At 47.2% G+C, this 21,876-nt stretch overlaps 1 protein-coding gene across 2 annotated transcripts in view; it reads left to right on the forward strand.

The window, feature by feature from the left end:
- LOC141098580 (cytochrome P450 2K1-like) overlaps positions 1–21,273 on the forward strand; it is a 240,512-nt gene extending 219,239 nt beyond the window's left edge. For both annotated transcript variants that reach the window (XM_073586486.1, XM_073586485.1), the window contains exons 9-10: positions 18,293–18,434; positions 18,822–21,273. In XM_073586486.1, the coding sequence (XP_073442587.1) occupies positions 18,293–18,434; positions 18,822–19,000 (321 nt within the window). In that variant the 3' untranslated portion in view covers positions 19,001–21,273. The remainder of the gene's footprint in view (positions 1–18,292; positions 18,435–18,821) is intronic.
- The last annotated feature ends 603 nt before the right edge of the window (positions 21,274–21,876 follow it).

The raw sequence follows: 21,876 nt of genomic DNA on the forward strand, positions 1-21,876 counted from the left end.
CAATCAGCAAGAGCTTGGAATACCAAGATGAACTAGATGTGTATTTCCTGAAGGAAGTACAGATAGTGGTTTGAAATGGTGCCCGGGCTGCCCCTTTAAGAGAGACTTGCCTGCTGCCCCTGCAAGACTTTCAAGTCAGGATCCGTTTTAACTGTGGGTGCCTCTCAGGGGCCACTTTGGCTTCAGGGTCTGATTTGGTGGGTGGGGCTCCTCAGGGCTTGAATTGGTGGCCGGGATCCCTCAGGGTCTGATTTTGTGGGTGTGGCCCCTCAGGGTCTGATTTTGTGGGTGGGGCCCCTCAGTGTCTGATTTTGTGGGTGGGGCCCCTCAGGGTCCGATTTTATGGCTGGGGCCCCTCATGGTCCAATTTTGTGACCGGGGCCCCTCAGGGTCCGCTTTGTGGCTGGGGCCTTTCAGGGTCCGATTTTGTGGCCGGGGCCTTTTGGGGTCCGATTTGGTGGGTGGGGCCCCTCAGGGTCCGATTTTGTGGGCGGGGCCACTCTGGGTCTGATTTGGTGGGCGGGGCCACTCTGGGACTGATTTGGTGGGCGGGGCCACTCTGAGTCCGATTTTGTGGGTGGACCCCCTCAGGGTCCGATTTGGTGGGCGGGGCCACTCTGGGTCTGATTTGGTGGGTGTGGCCCCTCAGGGTCCGATTTTGTGGGTGGGGCCCCTCAGTGTCCGATTTTGTGGCTGGGGCCCCTCAAGGTCCGATTTTGTGTCCGGGGCCCTTCAGGGTCCGCTTTTGTGGGTGGGGCCCCTCAGGGTCCGATTTTGTGGCCGGGGCCACTCAGGGTCCGATTTTGTGGCCGGGACCCCTCAGGGTCCGATTTTGTGGTTGGGGCCCCTCAGGGTCCGATTTGGTGGGCGGGGCCCCTCAGTGTCCAATTTGGTGGGCGGGGCCCCTCAGGGTCCAATTTGGTGGGCGGGACCCCTCTGGGTCCGATTTGGTGGGCGGGGCCACTCTGGGTCTGATTTGGTGGGCGAGGCCACTCTAGGTCCGATTTCGAGGCCAGGGTGGTGGCTTCGAAACGACACCTCAACGGAGTCTGTGCGTGTAGTGGTTCAGGCCGCATTAAATGCGGAAATCAACTGAATAATAATAATACTAGATGTGTATTTCCTGAAGGAAGTACAGATAGTGGTTTGAAATGGTGCCCGGGATGCCCCTTTAAGAGAGACTTGCCTGCTGCCCCTGCAAGACTTTCAACTCAGGATCCGGTTTAACTGTGGGTGCCTCTCAGGGGCCACTTTGGCCTCAGGGTCCGATTTTGGGTGTGGGACCCCTCAGGGTACGATTTTGTGGGTGTGGCCCCTCAGGGTCCGATTTTGTGGCCGGGGCCCCTCAGGGTCCGATTTTGTGGGTGGGGCCCCTCAGGGTCCGATTTGGTGGGTGGGGCCCCTCAGGGTCCGATTTGGTGGGTGGGGCCCCTCAGGGTCTGATTTGGTGGGTGGGGCCCCTCAGGGTCCGATTTGGTGGGCGGGGCCCCTCAGGGTCCGATTTGGTGAGCGTGGCCCCTCAGGGTCCGATTTGGTGAGCAGGGCCCCTCAGGGTCCGATTTGGTGAGTGGGGCCCCTCAGGGCTCAATTTGGTGGGCGGGGCCCCTCAGGGTCCGATTCGGTGGACTGGACCCCTCAGGGTCCGATTTGGTGAGCGGCGCCCCTCAGGGTCTGATTTGGTGGGCAGGGCCCCTCAGGGTCTGATTTGGTGAGCGGGGCCCTTCAGGGTCCGATTTGGTGAGCGGGGCCCCTCAGGCTCCGATTTGGTAGGCTGGACCCCTAAGAGTCTGATTTGGTGAGTGGGGCCTCTCAGGGTTTGATTTGGTGGGCGGGGCCAAACTGGGCCCGATTTGGTGGGCGAAGCCCCTCTGGTACCGATTTTTTAGGCGGGGCCCCTCTGGGTCCGATTTGGTTGGCAGGGCCCCTCAGGGTCCGATTTGGTGAGTGGGGCCCTTCAGGGTCCGATTTGGTGGGTGGGGCCCCTCAGTGTCCGATTTGGTGGGCGGGGCCCCTCAGGGTCTGAATTTGTGGCAGGGGCCCTCAGGGTCCGATTTTGTGGGTGGGGCCCCTCAGGGTCCGATTTTGTGGGCGGGGCCCCTCAGGGTCCGATTTGGTGGGTTGGGCCTCTCAGTATCTGATATGGTGGGTTGGGCCTCTCAGAGTCTGATTTGGTGGGCGGGGCCCATCAGGGTCCGATTTTGTGAACAGGGCCCTTCAGGGTCCGATTTGGTGGGCGGGGCCCCTCAGGGTCCGATTTGATGGGCGGGGCCCCTCAGGGTCTGAATTTGTGGCAGGGGCCCTCAGGGTCCGATTTTGTGGGTGGGGCCCCTCAGGGTCTGATTTTGTGGGTGGGGCCCCTCAGGGTCCGATTTGGTGGGCGGGGCCCCTCAGGGTCCGATTTGGTGGGCGGGGCCCCTCAGGGTCTGATTCGGTGGGTTGGGCCTCTCAGTATCTGATATGGAGGGTTGGGCCTCTCAGAGTCTGATTTGGTGGGCGGGGCCCATCAGGGTCCGATTTGATGGACGGGGCCCCTCAGGGTCCGATTTGGTGGGCGGGGCCCCTCAGGGTCTGAATTTGTGGGTGGGGTCCCTCAGGGTCCGATTTTGTGGGTGGGGCCCCTCAGGGTCCGATTTGGTGGGCGGGGCCCATCAGGGTCCGATTTGGTGGGCGGGGCCCCTCAGGGTCCGATTTGGTGGGTTGGGCCTCTCAGCATCTGATATGAAGGGTTGGGCCTCTCAGAGTCTGATTTGGTGGGCGGGGCCCATCAGTGTCCGATTTGATGGGCGGGGCCCCTCTGGGTCCAATTTGGTGGGTGGGGCCCCTCAGGGTCCGATTTGGTGGGCGTGGCCACTCTCGGTCTGATTTGGTGGGCGGGTCCCCTCTTGGTCCGGTTTGGTGGGCTGGGCACCTCTGGGTCCGATTTGGTGGGCGGGGCCCCTCGGTCCGATTTGGTGGGCGGGGCCCTTCAGGGTCCGATTTGGTAAGTGGTGCTCTTCAATGTCCGATTCGGTGGGCGGGGCCCCTCAGGGTCCGATTTTTTGAGCGGGGCCACGCTGGGTCCGATTTGGAGGCCAGGGAGGCTCAGCCTCCGATTTGGAGGCCGGGGTGGCTCAGCCTCCAATTTGGAGGCCGGAATGGCTCAGCCTCCGATTTGGAGCCTGGGGTTACTCACCTTTTCATTTGGCGCGCCGGCCCTTTAAGACTCATTTCGGTTGCCGGCCCTTTAAGAATCACTTTTGTGCGTTGGCCCTTTAAGAGCCAGTTTGGCTCACTGGGCTTCTAAATACACTTTGGCGCACAATCTCTCTCAGGGGCATGCGTCATGTGATGAAGCTAGATTTGCATTTGTGCTGTGGGTTTCGCTTTAAGAGCTGATATTATCTACCAGAAACTCTGTCCTGGGGGTCAAGTGACGTTCGTAGGCATTGGCATAGTAACTGGTTCTGCCTGCGCATATCAATGAGCTTAACTGCCATTTCAATCGCCTCAGGGCACGTTTTGACTGTGGCAACATTTTCCCATTGAAAAGCATTGGAGACAGTGCATTCCAATGACGGGAAAAAAAAAATTTCTAACGCAAATTGCGCAAAAACTACAAATCCGATCGACACGAAAAATACTTAGCACACCTCTCATGGACGTTGGCTTCGAAACGACACCTCAACGGAGTCTGTGTGTGTAGCGGTTCGGGCCGCATTAATTGCGGAAATCAACTGAATAATAAGAACTAGATGTGTATTTCCTGAAGGAAGTACAGATAGTGGTTTGAAATAGTGCCTGGGCTGCCCCTTTAACCCCTTCACTACCAAGGGTGGTTTGCACGTTAACTACCGGGCCAATTTTTACAATTCTGACCACTGTCCCTTTATGAGGTCATAACTCTGGAACGCTTCCATGGATCCCGGTGATTCTGACATTGTTTTCTCGTGACATATTGTACTTCATGTTAGTGGTAAAATTGCTTTCAAATAACTTGCGTTTATTTGTGAAAAAAATGGAAATTTGGCGAAAATTTTGAAAATTTCGCAATTTTCCAACTTTGAATTTTTATGCCCTTAAATCACAGCGATACGGCACACAAAAAACTTAATACATAACATTTCCCACATGTTTACTTTACATGAGCACAATTTTGGAACCAAAATTTTTTTTTTTCAGGAAGTTATAAGGGTTAAAAATTGACCAGCGATTTCTCATTTTTGCAACACCATTTTATTTTTAGGGACCACTTCACATTTGAAGCCACTTTGAGGGGTCTATATGATAGAAAATACCCAAAAGTGACACCATTCTAAAAAATGCACCCCTTAAGGTGCTTAAAACCACATTCAAGAAGTTTATTAACCCTTTAGATGCGTCACAGGAATTTTTAGAATATTAAAAAAAAAAATGAACATTTAACTTTTTTTCACAAAAAAAATACTTCAGGTTCAATTTTCTTTATTTTACCAAGGGTAACAGGAGAAATTGGACTGCAAATGTTATTGTGCAATTTGTCCTGAGTACGCTGATACCTGATATGTGGGGGGTACCACTGTTTCGGCGCATGGCACACCTCAGTAGGGAAGGAGCGCCGTTTGACTTTTTCAATGCAAAATTGGCTGGAATTCAGATCGGACGCCATGCCGCGTTTGGAGAGCCCCTGATGTACCTAAACAGTGGAAACCCCCCAAGTGACCCCATTTTGGAAACTAGACCCCCCAAGGAACTTATCTAGATATGTGGTGAGAACTTTGAACCCACAAGGGCTTCACAGAAGCTTATAACGTACAGCGGTACAATTAAAAAATCATATTTTTTCCACAAAAATGATCTTTTCACCCCCAATTTTTATTTTTCCAAGGGTAACAGGACCCTAAAAGTTATTGTGCAATTTGTCCTGAGTACGCTGATACCCCATATGTGGGTGTAAATGACTATTTGGGCGCATAGCAGAGCTCGGAAGGGAAGCAGCGCCATTTGACGTTTTTGGCTAGAATTGAGATCGGACACCATGTCACGATTGGAAAACCCCTGATGTACCAAAACAGTGAAAACCCCCCACAAATGACACCATTTTGGAAACTAGACCCCCCAAGGAACTTATCTAGATGTGTGGTGAGCATTTTGAACCCCCCAGTGCTTCACTGAAGTTTATAACGTACAGCAGTACAATTAAAAAATCATATTTTTTCCACAAAAATGATCTTTTCACCCTCAATTCTTATTTTTCCAAAAGTAATAGGACCCTAAAAGATATTGTGCAATTTATCCTGAGTACGCTGATACCCCACATGTGGGGGTAAACCACTATTTGGGCGCATGGCAGAGCTCGGAAGGGAAGCAGCGCCATTTGACGTTTTTGGCTGGAATTGAGATCGGACACCATGTCGCGTTAGGAAAGCCCCTGATGTACCAAAACAGTAGAAACCCCCCACAAATGATCCCATTTTGGAAACTAGACCCCCCAAGGAACTTATCTAGATGTGTGGTGAGCACTTTGAACCCCCAAGTTTATAACGACCGGGCGTGAAAATAAAAATATCGTATTTTTTCAACAAACATCATCTTTTAGTCCCCAATTTTTGTATTTTCCCAAGGGTAACAGGAGAAATTGGACCCCAAAAGTTGTTGTCCAATTTGTCCTGAGTACGCTGATACCTCATATGTGGGAGAAAACTACTGTATGGGCACACGTCGGGGCTCGGAAGGGAAGTAGTGACGTTTTGGAATGCAGACTTTGATGGAATGGTCTGCGGGTGTCATGTGCGTTTGGAGAACCCCTGATTTACCTAAACTATTGAAACTCCCCACAAGTGACCCCATTTTGGAAACTAGACCCCCCCACGGAGCTTATCTAGATGTGTGGAGAGCACTTTGAACCCCCAATTGCTTCACAGAAGTTTATAACGCCTGGGCGTGAAAATAAAAAAAACATTTTTTTCTGCAAAATTATATTTTTGCCCCCAATTTTTTATTTTCCTAAGGGTAACAGGAGAAATTGGACCCCAAAAGTTGTTTTGTAATTTGTCCTGAGTAGGCTGATACCCTACATGTGGGGGTAAAACACTGTTTGGGCGCATGGCAGAGCTTGGAAGGGAAGGAGCACCATTTGACTTTTTCAACGCAGAATTGGCTGGAATTGAGATCAGACGCCATGTTGACTTTGGAGAGCACCTGATGTGCCCAAACAGTGGAAACCCCCCAATTATAACTCCAACCCTAACCTCAACACACCCCTAACCCTAATCTGAGCCCTAGCCCTAACCCTAGCCCTAGCCCTAACCCTAGCCCTAACCCTAACCCTAACCCTAGCCCTAACCCTAACCCTAGCCCTAGCCCTAACCCTAACCCTAACCCTACCCTAACCCTAACCCTAGCGGGAAAATGGAAATAAATACATTTTCTTTTAGTTTTATTATTTTTCCCTAACTAAGGGGGTGATAACGGGGGGTTTGAGTTACTATTTATGGCGGTTTTTATGTTTGGCGGCTGTCACACGCTAAAAGACGCTTTTTATTGTAAAAGTAGTTTTTGCATCACCACATATTGAGAGCTATAATTTTTCCGTATTTTGACCCACCGAGTCATGTGAGGTCTTATTTTTTGCGGGACGAGTTGACGTTTTTATTGGTACTATTTTCGGGCACGTGACTTTTTTTGATCGCTTTTTATTCCGATTTTTGGGATGCAGAATGAACAAAAACCAGCATTTCATGAATTTCTTTTGGGGGGGTGCGTTTACACCGTTCCGCGTGTGGTAAAATTGATAAAGCGGTTTTATTCTTCGGGTCAGTACGGTTACAGCGATACCTCATTTAGGTCGTTTTTTTGATGTTTTGTCGGTTTTTTGCAATGAAAACAATTTTATATAAAAAATAATTATTTTTGTATCGCTTTATTCTGCGAGCTATAACTTTTTATTTTTTTGCAGATGACGCTGTATCATGGCTCGTTTTTTGCGGGACAAGATGACGTTTTCAGCGGTACCATGGATATTTATATGTGTCTTTTTGATCGCGCGTTATTGCACTTTATGTTTGGTGGTATGATAATAAATCATTATTTTTTGCTTCGTTTTTTATTTTTATTTTTTAAGGGGTTCGCTAAAGGGGTTAACTAATGGGACAGTTTTATAGGGCAGGTCATTACGGACGCGACGATACCAAATATGTGTACTTTTATTGTTTTTGGTTTTTTTTATTTTGAAAAAATGGATTTATTGGGGAATATTTTTTTTTTTTTTTACTAATTTATTTAGCGAGTTTTTTTTTTTAATTATTTTTAACACTTTTTGTTTTTTTTTTTTACTTTATTACCTTGTCCCAGGTGGGACATCACTGTCCTGTGACAGATCGCTGATCTGTCACATCACAGATCACTGTGACAGATCAGCGATCTGTCACAGGCACTGCTGCAGACTTCCTCATGCCTGCGCTTTGCAGGCACTGAGGAAGCCAGCTTCCTCAGGCCCCCGAAGGCCCCCGTCGCCATCTTGGATTCGGGGGCCTGGAGGAAAGGAGCCCCCCGCAGCAGAGCTGCACATTGCGCTGCTGTGGGGGGCTCAGGGAAGCACGGAGGGAGCCCCCTCCCTGCCGATGCTTCCCTTTAACCCCCGGTACACCGCGATCGCGTTTGATCGCGGTGTGCAAGGGGTTAACGTGTCGGGGGCGGTCCGTGACCGCCCCTGACACATTGTGCCGGGTGTCAGCTATGATAATTAGCTGACACCCGGCCGCGATCAGCGGCGCTCACCACGTGGGCGCCGCTGATCATGGTGACGTAATATTCCATCCATGGTAATTAGGTCCATGGTCACATGGATGGAATATTACGTCAATTGTAGGTAAGGGGTTAAGAGAGACTTGGCTGCTGCCCCTGCAAGACTTTCAACTCAGGATCCGTTTTAAATGTGGGTGCCTCTCAGGGGCCACTTTGGCCTCAGGGTCTGATTTGGTGGGTGGGGCCCCTCAGGATCCGATTCGGTGGCCTGGGCTCCTCAAGATTTGAATTAGTGGCCGGGATTCCTCAGGGTCCAATTTTGTGGGTGGGGCCCCTCAGGGTCTGATTTTGTGGGTGTGGCCTCTCAGGGTCCGATTTTGTGGGTGTGGCCCCTCAGGGTTCGATTTTGTGGGTGGGTCCCCTCAGGGTCTGATTTTATGGGTGGGGCCCCTCAGGGTCCGATTTTGTGGGTGGGGCCCCTCAGGGTCTGATTTTGTGGGTGGGGCCCCTCAGGGTACGATTTGGTGGGCGTGGCCTCTCTCAGTCCGATTTAGTGGGCAGTGCCCCTCAGGGTCCGATTTGGTGGGCGGGGCCCCTCAGGGTGCGATTTGGTGGGCGGGGCCCTTCATGGTCCGATTTGGTGGGCGGGGTCACTCTGGGTCCGATTTGGTGGAAGGAGCTCCTCAGGGTCCGATTTGGTGGGCAGGGCCCCTCTGGGTCCGATTTGGTGGGCGGGGCCCTTCAGGGTCCGATTTGGTGGGTGGGGCCACTCTGAGTCTGATTTGGTGGGCGGGGGCCCTCAGTGTCCGATTTGGTGGGCTGTGCCACTCTGGGCCCGTTTTTGGTGGGCGGGGCCACTCTGGGTCCGATTTGGAGGCCAGGGTGGCTCAGCCTCCAATTTTAAGGCCGGGGTGGCTCAGCCTCCGATTTGGAGCCTGGGGTCACTCAGCTTTCGATTTGGCGCGTCGGCCCTTTAAGACTCATTTCGGTGCGGCGGCCCTTTAAGAATCACTTTGGTGCTTCGGCCCTTTAAGAGCCAGTTTGGCTCACTGGGCTTCTAAATACACTTTGGCGCACATTCTCTCTCAGGGGCATGTGTCATGTGATGAAGCTAGATTTGCATTTGTGCTGTGGGTTTCGCTTTAAGAGCTGATATTATGTGGCAGAAGCTCTGTTCTGGAGATGTCATGTGACGTTCGTAGGCGCTGGCATAGTAACTGGGTCTGCCTGCGCATATCAATGAGCTCAACTGCCATTTCAATCGCCTCAGGGCACGTTTTGCCATTTTCCCATTGAAAAGCATTGGAGACAGTGCAATCCAATGACGGGAAAAAAAATTTTCTAACGCAAATTGCGCAAAAACTACAAATCTGATCGACACGAAAATTACTTAGCACACCTCTCATGGACGCTGGCTTCGAAACGACGCCTCAACAGAGTCTGTGCGTGCAGCGGTTCGGGCTGTATTAATTGCGGAAATCAACTTAATAATAATAAGAAGAAGAAGAATAAGTTAGCAGCGTTCGGATTACAATATAGTGTTTTTTTCAAACCGCTATAATAAGGTCTTGTTGGAAGAAGGTCTTAAAAGAGGTCAAGCGGATCCATGCTTATACACAAAATATACAGATGGAAAGTGGATGTATATTCTCTTATATGTGGACGATGTGATTGTAGTTCATCAGGAAGACGCAGAAATTGGAAAAATGGCTGAAATTCTGAACCAGCATTTTGAATATTATCTAGAAATCCAAATCCAGAGAGAGGAAGATGGAAGTTTTCTTCTAAACCAAAGTGCAAAAATTAATTCGATTCTGAATCAGTTTGGAATGTCAGAAGCCAAAGGTATATCAACCCCAATGGAACCATCCTGCCTGATGCTGGAAGGAGAAGATGACCTGTTGCCAAACAATGAGAAATATCGTCAGGCAGTGGGGGCACTTCTGTACATATCAACTATGACTCGACCGGATATCACAACAACAGCTGGAATCCTTTGTAGATATGTGGAAAAACCACGCCAAAGAGACTGGAATAATTATTTTTGTATCGCTTTATTCTGCGAGCTATAACTTTTTTTATAGCTATAAGCGGATACTTGTTTAAAGTTGGAGAAAGTTTAATCTCCTGGTCTAGTAGGAAACAAGTGTCTGTTGCCTTGCCATCTACAGAAGCGGAGTATGTGTCCGCAGCCTATGCAAGCCAGGAGGTCATTAGGCTAAGACAATTGATGGATGATCTTGGCACACGTCAACTCAGCCGACGGTGATTTATGAGGACAACCAAGGATGCATTAGACTTGCATGCAGTGAAATGATCAGTGCTAGAACCAAGCACATTGACATCAGACATCATCATTTACGTGATTTGATAGATCGTGGCATAATTCAGTTTGTCTATTGTGAAACTGATAAGATGGCAGCTGACATTATAACAAAGCCATTGCCACGAGCCAGGTTCCAAGAATTGAGAACCACACTGGGACTAAGAGGATAAGTAGTTGTTGAGTGGGGGTGTTGGAATAAGGCTACTTTCACACATCGGGTTTTCGGCGTCAGGCGCGATCCGGCGTCGTGCCGGAGCGCCGGATCCGGCAAATATTTCATAAAACCGGATGTGACGGATCCGTTTTTCTGCCGGATCCGTCTTGTTCTTGACAGACAAAACCGGATCCGTCTCATCCGGTTCATCCGTTTTTCGATCCGTTTTTCGACGGATTACGCCGGATCCAGTTTTTAAAAACACCCCTTGTGGCCTTCCGAACGGGATTGGCTACTGGAAAACTATATATAGCGTGTTCCTACAGCCCTTCTTTGATAGGTTGTAGAGGAGAAAGTGCAGGTTGGAGAGAAGAGCAAGTTACTGGCGAAGATGGATGTTGTCATTGGAAATATTTTGAAGAATTTGGCGGATTTTACAGCGGAGGCGAATCGTTTGAGGGTGATTGTTCTGGAGGAGAGAGCGAGACAGCAGCGCATCAGGCATCGTAGATGACGTTTGTGGATCCACCCCATCACAGCCAAGAGAATGACGTGTGGGGTCTATTCTACACTCTGCATGGACCTTAGACAAAACCCGGATAAATTTTTTGGATACGTTCGGATGAAAATGGAGAATTTTGATTACTTGGTGGAGCGCATTGCACACCTCATAAGAAAAGCGGACACCTATTGCCGCTTCTCTGTTTCACCCGCAGAGCGTCTGATGGTGACTTTAAGGTAAGCCACATTTATTGGATATGCTCGCATCAGAGCACACTTTCACTGCAATCTTGTTGGTGGTAGTTTGTATCTCCTAGTGTTATAGCTGACTTTTGGTATGTAATGCTATGATTTAAAACTAATTGATTGTTTTTTAATTCCCCACAGATTTCTTGCAACTGGAGAATCCCTTTCGTCACTGCATTTCCAGTACAGACTCGGGATTTCCACCATATCTGGAATAGTGAAGTACACATGCCGTGCACTGTGGGACTCCTTAGCTGAAGAGTTTTTACCAGAGCCCACAACAGAGAGGTGGATTGAAATTTCAGAAAAGTTTCAACAGATATGTCAGTTTCCCAACTGCTTGGGCGCTGTGGACGGGAAACATATCTGCATTGTAAAGCCAGCCGGATCGGGATCGGAATATTTCAATTACAAGAAATATTTTTCAATTGTCCTCATGGCCATTACTGACGCGGAATACAAATTTATTGCTGTTGATATTGGGGCCTATGGCCGCTCCAATGACTCTCAAGTTTTCAAACTGTCTGCCATGGGGCGTAAACTGTATGGAAACACCTTCCAGTTCCCATCCCCTAGACCGCTGCCACAAACATCTGGTCCACCTATGCCATTTGTCTGTGTAGGGGATGAAGCCTTCCAGCTGTCAGAACACCTTTTGAAACCGTACGGTAGCAGAGGATTGTCAAGAACAAAACGCATTTTTAATTACCGCCTCACAAGAGCAAGAAGAATGGTTGAATGTACCTTTGGTATTCTGACAGCCAAATGGCGGGTCCTATTGACTGCGATCAACCTCATGACAGAAACTGTGGATGAGGTGATCAAAGCGTGCGTGGTACTCCACAATTTTGTTATCTGCAAGGAACCCATTTCCATTGAGGACACCTCTGAAGAAACCACCTTGCAAGATTACCATGACATTACCACTAGAAGTTCTGTGACGGTTTCAGTAATGAGGGACAATTTTGCACTATACTTTATGTCACCTCAAGGCAGAGTACACTGGCAGGATGACAGAGTGTGAAAGATTTGTGCCCTAACCAAACTTGTGTACCTTCTGTACCAACAGTATATACCTTTGCCAACCAAAGTTGGCTATCTTGTCATGGTCTCTATTTTTAGCTTTAGGCCACAGGTGTGTACCTGGTTGTGTTTTATGCAAAGTATTTCACCTTTTAACAAAAGTTGTGTACATTTTTAGGAAATCACCAACAATAAACACAACTTTTTAGGTGAAATACTTTGCTTCAAACACAACCAGGAACACAACTGTGGCAAAAAGCTAAAATTTACTCACAGTTATATACCTAGTTTTGAATACCATTTTACCTTTTAAATACCCTGTATTTAACCTTTTTGGCAGCAGAAAGAAATGACAGACAACCAGTGTAAAATAATTTAACTTTTATTGAAAAATGTTTTTTTTAGTAAACTGTTTTTAAATTTTAATAAACTTTTTTAATAAAGCTTTGAAACCATAAAACTGGTCATTTTTATTAAAATACACACATTATAAATCTATGTAGTGTGGGGTGGAAATACTGCTGGAGGGGTTGCGGGACACTTCGACACTGGGAGTGTGGAGAGAGGACTGGGATCGTGGTGGGGAAGGAACAGTTAGAGGTGAAGGTGTGGAAAAAGCTACAGAATGGGTGGACATGTGGGAGGCAGAAGAGCTGGTGGGCGGTGGAGTGGAGGGTTGGGCAGGGACTGTAGGAGCAGATGATGTTGATGGCAAGTTGTATGGGGAAGGAGTTTGGTATGGGGCAGGTTGCTGGAAGTGGGGAGATGTCTGGTACTGGGGAGGTTGCTGGTACTGGGGAGGTTGCTGGTACTGGGGAGGTGGATGGTATGTAATAGGAGGGGGAGGATGGAAAGTGGCTGGAGGGGGTGCAGGTGGAGGAACTACTGGGGTGGGAAGAGGAGGTTGGGAGGTAACGTGCTGGAGAGCACCGTGGCATGAATGCATTACATGCATCTGCTGGGTAGGAGATAGCGTTTCCATGCGCTCCACAACAGACCCGAAAAAGGTGTGGTTTGGCGAAGATCTTGCTTCTGAATGCATGGTTTGCAGAAGTGTCTTCACCTCCAGAATGCTGGAGTTGATCTGCTGAAAGCCTGCGGAGATTTGCTCTGACAAGACTTTTAGACAGTTCTGGAAAGATGCATTCAGATGCAAGAACTCTGGCGCATAAGTCTTTTCCTGACCCCTCTGCCGCTGCCGCCCAGTACCCGCAGGTGTATTAGAGGTGGCAGGGGCAGAAGGGTGGGGTAAAGGGAAAGCGATCTCCTCACCAGCAGCTTTATGTAATGTAGGCGGCCACGATGCTCCTGTGCTGGTGGATGGGACAGAGGGGTCGAATGTGTGGGAAGGCTGTGAAGGTGCAGATGTACCGGGGCGGTCGAAGTGTCCCTCGGTGCCGGTCTCCTCAGGGATCGCCTCAGAAGGGTCCAACCGTGCAGGCTCCCGAGTGCTGCTCACCGTGCTGTGGAATAAAGAGAAAAAAACCCAATTAAAATACTGACATGGTATGGCCCTGGCTGAAAAAAAATTGTTACATCTAAACATTTTTTTTTCACATGTGGTGTGTAATATTTACCTTCTGGTGACCATTGTATCCCGGAGGAACGACAGGGCTTGTGCGTACTTGTACTTGCTCCTGCGTCCTCCAGATCCACTCAGGGCCCGCATCTCTTTATTGAACTCCTTCTTGAAACGATCCCTCACAGACCACCACCGCTTCACAATTCTGTCCCCTGAAACGAGAAAGGAGTGGTTAGTATACAACATCAGTGTTTCCCAAACTCCAGTCCTCATGGTCCCCAGGGGTCATGTTTTCAGGATTTCCATAGTAAATAGAAATCCTGAACACATGATCCGTGGGGACCACGAGGACTGGAGTTCGGGAAACACTGGTTTACATCAAGCAACCAGTACTGTATATACTTACGCTCTTTAATCTGGGCCCGAGCATCGAGGTCCTCCCAGCAGTCCACAAGGAGCGAATAGATTTCCTCCCAGAGTCGTCGGGTAACGATCAGGTCAGCGTGGCGTCGGTCAGCCATATTCCAGAGCGGCTCCCTTTCTCTGACGAGATCGATGAGGTGGTCCACATCGATTCCTCCATCCTCACCGTCAGAGTCGGGAGCACGCTGTGAAGGCTGTTAAAGAAAAAGACAAAAATAACATAATTAGCCTCCACAAAAGAAATGAAATAAAAAGTGCAAAAAAACAAAGCAAAAATATTTATACTTACACGCTGGTGACCGCCGCGTTGCTGTCGCCGACGACCCTGGGAGGCACTGCGAGGACCTCTTGGCCGAGCACCAGATTGGGAAGACTAGAGAAGAAAACAAAAAATGTTATGTCTTTGGATGTTGGCATTTGTTTGCTGTGTGTGGTCTGCAGAACATTGTTTTCTATGTGTTGTGTGTAGTGTGATGTTGTGTTTCTGCGTTTGATGCCAAAAACTTACCAATTGTAAGCCCACTCCAGGTGTCTGTCCACCCCTTCCTTCTTCTTCTGGTAGCTCCTCTTCATCTTGTGATTCCTGTTTTGAAATAAAAGGCAGTGAATAGACATATATTACAGAGATGATGGATTTTGGAAATAAAAACTTACCGTCAAACGCTGACGATGCGAGGGAGGGCTCCCAGAAGAAGATGTGCTGTCCTCTTGCTGGCCAGACTCCATGCCTGTCGGTGTTACAGCTGCTGCCAGTGCTGCCAGTGCTGCTGCTGCTGCTGCTGCTGCATCTCTTGGGTGGCTGTTGAATAAAGAGAAACAAAGGGCCAATGAATATCTTGATATTCCATAGCCCTAGTTTGGAGGAATGGGGGATTTGATAATTACCGCCTCTCATCTGCTGCTGGACTCCCCTCCTCAGCATGTTCCATTTGCTGCTCCATTTGGCGTGGTGGTGGTGCTGATGGTGCTGCAGTGGTCTCCTGCCTTCTCCTGCGCCTGGTTGCTGTCTTGGGTGGCATGTTGGGTGTGGCTGAGGGTCCCACTGTCTTGCTTTTATATATGTGTCTTGTGGGCAGAGCTACTGAGCATGCTCAGACCAAAAAAACCGGATCCGGCGCATTGCGGCGCTCATAGGCTTTCATTGTGTGAAAAAGCCGGACGCGCCGGATCCGGCGTGTCCGGCTTTTTCGCCGGAGACAAAAAACGTTACAGTAGCCGTTTTTTCCAGACGCCGGATTGAGACACATTGCCGGATCCGGCGAAAACCGGATGAAACGCATGGCCATCCGGCGCGATCCGGCGCAAATGCAAGTCAATGGAGGGGAAACCGGATCCGGGATTGCATTTCGCCGGATCCGGTTTTTGTCAAAAGCGCCGGATCGCGCCTGACGGCGAAAACCTGATGTGTGAAAGAGGCCTAATGCATATTGATCTGTATGTATTGCAACAACTAATACTGTGCTGTTTTATATATTGGGCATATTGTGAGATTGTTAACAAGTTCAGTGACAAAAAAAAAAAAAACAGACAGGATGCCCCCTCCTTCTCTTCCCTTCTTGTTGTTGTAATGCTCCCATGCTGCAAGTCACAGCAGATACCAGACTGATCACATTTCATGCTGTAAGCTGTTCAACCTGGATATGAATAAATCTACATTCTGTGTTGCTGACTCTGGATGTTACGCTGATTAATCCGCTGCTAACACATACACACACATACATACATACATACATACACACTTTGAGCTTTATATATTAAATATATGTGTCTCAATGACATGTGTGTATATATATATATATATATATATATATATATATATATATGTGTGTACGGAGAGGTATGCGCAGGTATGTATATACGGAGAGGCATGTACAGTATATACATATAGATGTATGTATATATACAGTATATATGCCAAGACATAATGATAGGGAATTTAGATTGTGAGCCCCATCGGGGACAGTGTTGATAATGTGTGTAAACTGTAAAGCTCTGCAGAATATGTTAGCGCTATATAAAAATAAAGATTATATATATATATATACACTCACTGGCCACTTTATTAGGTACACCATGCTAGTAACGGGTTGGACCCCCTTTTGCCTTCAGAACTGCCTCAATTCTTCGTGGCAGAGATTCAACAAGGTGCTGGAAGCATTCCTCAGAGATTTTGGACCATATTGACATGATGGCATCACACAGTTGGCGCAGATTTGTCGGCTGCACATCCCTGATGCGAATCTCCCGTTCCACCACATCCCAAAGATGCTCTATTGGATTGAGATCTGGTGACTGAGGAGGCCATTTGAGTACAGTAAACTCATTGTCATGTTCAAGAAACCAATCTGAGATGATTCGAGCTTTATGACATGGCGCATTATCCTGCTGAAAGTAGCCATCAGATGTTGGGTACATTGTGGTCATAAAGGGATGGACATGGTCAGCAACAATACTCAGGTAGGCTGTGGCGTTGCAACGATGCTCAATTGGTACCAAGGGGCCCAAAGAGTGCCAAGAAAAAATTCCCCACACCATGACACCACCACCACCAGCCTGAACCGTTGATACAAGGCTGGATGGATCCATGCTTTCATGTTGTTTACGCCAAATTCTGACCCTACCATCCGAATGTCGCAGCAGAAATCGAGACTCATCAGACCAGGCAACGTTTTTCCAATCTTCTACTGTCCAATTTCGATGAGCTTGTGCAAATTGTAGCCTCAGTTTCCTGTTCTTAGCTGAGAGGAGTGGTACCCAGTGTGGTCTTCTGCTGCTGTAGCCCATCTGCCTCAAAGTTCGACGCACTGTGCGTTCAGAGATGCTCTTCTGCCTACCTTGGTTGTAACGGGTGGCAATTTGAGTCACTGTTGCCTTTCTATCAGCTCGAACCAGTCTGCCCATTCTCCTCTGACCTCTGGCATCAACAAGGCATTTCCGGCCACAGAACTGCCGCTCACTGGATTTTTTTTCTTTTTCGGACCATTCTCTGTAAACCCTAGAGATGGTTGTGCGTGAAAATCCCAGTAGATCAGCAGTTTCTGAAATTCTCAGACCAGCCCTTCTGGCACCAACAATCATGCCACGTTCAAAGGCACTCAAATCACCTTTCTTCCCCATACTGATGCTCGGTTTGAACTGCAGGAGATTGTCTTGACCATGTCTACATGCCTAAATGCACTGAGTTGCCGCCATGTGATTGGCTGATTAGAAATTAAGTCTTAACACACAGTTGGACAGGTGTACCTAATAAAGTGGCCAGTGAGTGTATGTATATATATATATATATATATATATATATATATATACTGTTATAGTGTATATATGCATTCTATGTGTCTATATCTATTCTTTCGTTTGTGTTTTAACCTGTCATTGGGCTCCATTATATGTCTATTTTGCAGGCCGGTGAGAAAATCTCGGCATGCGGATGCAATAAGGATGTCATACGTATGCTTATTTGTGCAAAAAATGCAGCCACGCCTTGACAACAGATGACATACGAATCGCTGTTCAGGGAACATTTCTGCGTGTTACGACCATAAAATAAGGTCCATATTTTCATACGTTGTGTCTGACTCCAGCCTAAGGCCCATAGCTTTTTCCTTTTTCTTTTGACATTGACGTGTGGATGGAAATAAGTTCTATTGACATGCAGTTTTTTCAACACAAACCAATCCTTATTTTTTTGCTTTGTTATGATATTCTTAGGCCAAGTGCTGTGTGGTTTAGATTATACTTTGCAGTCCATTTTGGTTGTATCAGTTTCCTAAATGCATTTTTCATTGCTTACAATTTGTGAACATTAAAATATTTTATTTAATGAAAAAAACATTTATTGTTAATTTGTTTCTTTTTCTACTAAACTTTATTCAATTGCGTTATCAGCTTTAAAGGGAATCGGTCAGCAAGTTTTTGCTAGGTAATCTGATGACGGTATGAGATAGGGGTGAAAACACAGATTTTAATGATGTGTCACTTATCAGGCAGTGTGCTATTGTTTACTTATAGCGAAGTTTTTATCACCAGGACATTATCATTGCTATGATTAGCTGAGCTGGTAGTGTGAGCACTGGCCTGACTTCACCCCCTCCTGTGATAAGCTCACATTCAATATACAATGTACAGTAGATAGGTAGCATGGTGGGGGTGGGATTAGCTGTGGTGGGGGTCGGGTTAGCTTTCTCAGCTCAGCTTCACACTTAACTCTGATTGTGTCAGAACCTCTGCACCCAGTAAACTAAGTGATACATATTTGGGTTTAAGGTCTCTTTGCCTACATTATGCTGCTCTCAGATGAGGTAGAAAATACTTGCTGACAAATTCCCTTTAAATAAATAAAGCCTAAGGAGGGAGGTTCCCAATTAAATATAACTTATGCAAATGTTGAAACTTTCAGGGAATACAGGTGATCCCACTGCTGACCTCCGTACTTTATGATAAGAATCACTTTGTAAAAGCCGACGAGTTCTACCCAGAACACTTTCTGGATTCCAGTGGAAATTTTGTAAAGAATGAAGCGTTTATGCCTTTCTCAGCCGGTGAGTTATTCTTTTAGCGCGTTGGAGGAGAGATGAGGGCAAATAAGAACATTCCTCCATCATCACATTCACTAAATTAATAGAAATGTTTTTTAAATCTTCTCCCTATGAGGCTGCATCCTGCGGGTACAGTTATGATTTATGTGGGTTATGCGTTGGGAAAATGTGAGAATCTGTATGGGGACAGTTTGTAACTTTTGGGGAATCTGTGGGAGGCGAGGATGGTTGTGCCTCCATATTTAAATGTTGGGTTGACATTTCTCGGATTGGAATTGATGGCTTAAAATTTTGTTTTAACAGCCTATTTTGAAATGATATAATATATTTTGCTTTAGCCATGAAACAACATAAATTTTTTATCCTTTTCCACATATTTCACTGTTGTAGGTAAAAGAAGTTGCGCTGGAGAAAACTTGGCTAAAATGGAGCTATACATGTTCTTCACGAGACTGCTGCAGAACTTCACGTTTAAGGCTCCTCCTGGGGCTGCACTAGACCTGACTCCTGCAGTTGGATTCACAACCGGTCCAATGCCCTATAAGATGTGTGCTGTACCTCGTGTGTGAACAATTTGTCACCTACATTGAAAAACCTTAAAAGGGTTCTCTTGTGAAAACACGTTATCATCTATCCAAGTGATTATTTATTAATTGGTGGGCTCCAGCCACTAGGAATCACATGGAAATCATTAGGAATATGGGGCACTGAAGCTAAAGTAATTGTTGGATCAAGAAATAAGCAACATCATTGATATCATTTTAAAGATCTGTTAATAAATTGCATTATTTTAAATGGAAATCCATTGCACTTATAGCCACCTGAAGAGGAACAGATGTGCATAATGATACAATATCACTCCCAAACTATGAATATTGAGAGGACAATTTCAGGTCATTAAAAATATGTAAAATGTCCCTCATGTCCTTAATGAAGCCTGGGACTCTCTGGGCAAGAAATTACTGGAGCTAATTGAGGCACTCACCCATTCCCTCACTAAGGCTAATTTCACACTAGCGTATGGCCGAGGTGCGGAGGGCGGAGGGCTTCCTCCACGAAGCTCCGCCCAGGTCGCATCTCCTCCGTTCTGCCCCATCTCCGTCGGCATGCTGCCTGCGTACCCTATCTTTAGCATTAGGTACACAGGCCATGCCGATGAATGCAGATGACTCCGCATGCGTCTTTTTGACGGTGCGGCGAGCGCACCAGAATGCAACATGCTGCGTTTGGCGCAGGTCGCCGCACCATCAAAAAGACACATGCGGAGGCATCTGCATTCATCGGCACAGCCTGCGTACCTAATGCTAAAGATATGATATGCAGGCCGCATGCCGACAGAGGCGGGGCAGAACGGAGGAGGTGCAGCCGGGGGCAAAGCTTCACGGAGGAAGCCCGCAGCCCTCTGCACCTTGAACATACGCTAGTGTGAAACTAGCTAAGTGACTCATTACCAGATGAGAATTTATTAGTTGGTGAGAACCTCACCCAATAGCAGAACAGGGCACTTTTATCCTTCTTAGAACGGAATGGTAATGTGTATACACAACCACCTCTCCATGTACTCCCTGTTGGTGTCACGGTATGTCTGGCTATGCGTGACGCGACCCGACGATCGGTCGGTCACAAAACCAGATAACAGACAAGGGGACACCGGGGAAACAATTACAATGGTGGGCCCTATAATAGGGAATGGGGAAGTGGACACCTCCTGCCCTCTCCTAAGGAAGAGCCCTGACTCTCCTCACGTTCCCTATACAGGTTCTTTCAACCTGTCGCCGACCAGGATACCTCAGTCCCTCACTTGCCCTGCACCTATCCCTTACCAGGGAACTGGCAAGTGCAGACACTGGTCCTCACCACTGTACTAGTAAAACACCAGGGAAAACAAAAGACAGGGAAAAGCAAACAACACTCAGCTTGCTCTGCAGTCATGCACAGGACCGCAGAGTAAGGCACCCAGACACAGCTTCCAGCAGAAACACAAAGGCTCCAGATAAGATGCAACAGCACTGCTCCAGATAGCTCTTCTCTTCAGAAAGGTTGCTTAGTGAATGACCAATATTACCAACAGGAAGCTGCAGCAGCTGATGACCTTTTAAAGGAAGGAGGGGGGGTCACCACCTGCTGACTAATTAAAACTGTAGTAACACCAGCGGCTACCGGAGGGGGAAAACCCAGCAGCCGACCAACTACAGTTCTAGTAACACCAGCGGCCACCGGGGGCAAAAACTCATATTAACCCCCGAGGCCTGAAAGGAAAAAAGGTTTTATAAAAGAGAATCCAGACTCTGCCATAGATCCAAGAATGGATCATGACAATTGGGCTGACAAGATCTGCTCTTGGTCCCATAAAGAATGACTACAGCAGTAGTCGGGACACCGACCTGATGCTTCATATTGTAAGGGGGATAATACAGCAAAACTGTCACATTCAAAAGATTCACTCCTCTCTAGTGAGCATTCATTTTTCATTCTATTTTCTTGTACCCTTCCCAAACCTTTTAGCTAAGATTGCCGTTACTTTTCTACATTTCACACAAATCAAATTACAAGAATAATGGCAAATTTGTCTCTACCATCCACCTTTTTAGTATACAGTACATTTCAGTAATGATTTTAGCTATCATTTTACATACTTGTATCTGATGCTTGCGAATTATCATAATTTTTCTAACATGAAGGATTCTTACTGCTGCAGAAACGCCTTCTGTCGGTGATTTAATAAAAACACAAATTGTAGTTCACATTTTAACATTCTTCATCTATATGTGTTGTCTTGTTTTGTATATTTACAGGACTGAAACTATTCACATTTTAACAATAAAGCTCATAATTTTCATCATGTTTGTGGGCAGTATTTTGCTTATTAGTTTTCAAATGTAGTCCCGCCTTTTTGTCTAAATGTCTAAATAAAAATTGTGTGCTTGATCATTAGAATGAGCTCCATCTTGTACAGTATGCTTTAACCCTCCACTGACTGATTTTCAATACTTCTCTACCTAACCTCTTTCCCCTCAAAGGATTATGGTCAGTCCCTTATTTTTGATATGCATTGATCTCAAATATATTTCCCTTTCGCTGAGCTGTGTTAGGCTATGTGCACACGCTGCGGATTGGTCTGCGGATTTGGTGGCGTGGATTTTGCAAAATCTGCAGGTAAATCCTCAGGTCAAAAGACCTGTGTTTTATCTGCGTATTAGCCTGCAGTTTTGCCCTGCGGTTTATCATCTCCACAATGGAGGAGATGGCAAACCGCAGCGGAATCCGCAGAAAGAATGACATGTCAATTCTTTCTGCGGATTGGAAACCGCAGCAAAAAACACGCGGAAAAATCCGCACCATCTGCACTGCGGTTTCCATTTTCCATAGGATATAATGGTACAGTACAACGCAGCTAATTCTGCTGCGGATCCGCAGGACCAAAACCGCTACGGATCCGCAGCAG

Source organism: Dendrobates tinctorius, unplaced genomic scaffold, assembly GCF_039654945.1.
Source record: "Dendrobates tinctorius isolate UK_male_01 unplaced genomic scaffold, ASM3965494v1 ptg000093l, whole genome shotgun sequence".
Taxonomy (NCBI): domain Eukaryota; kingdom Metazoa; phylum Chordata; class Amphibia; order Anura; family Dendrobatidae; genus Dendrobates; species Dendrobates tinctorius.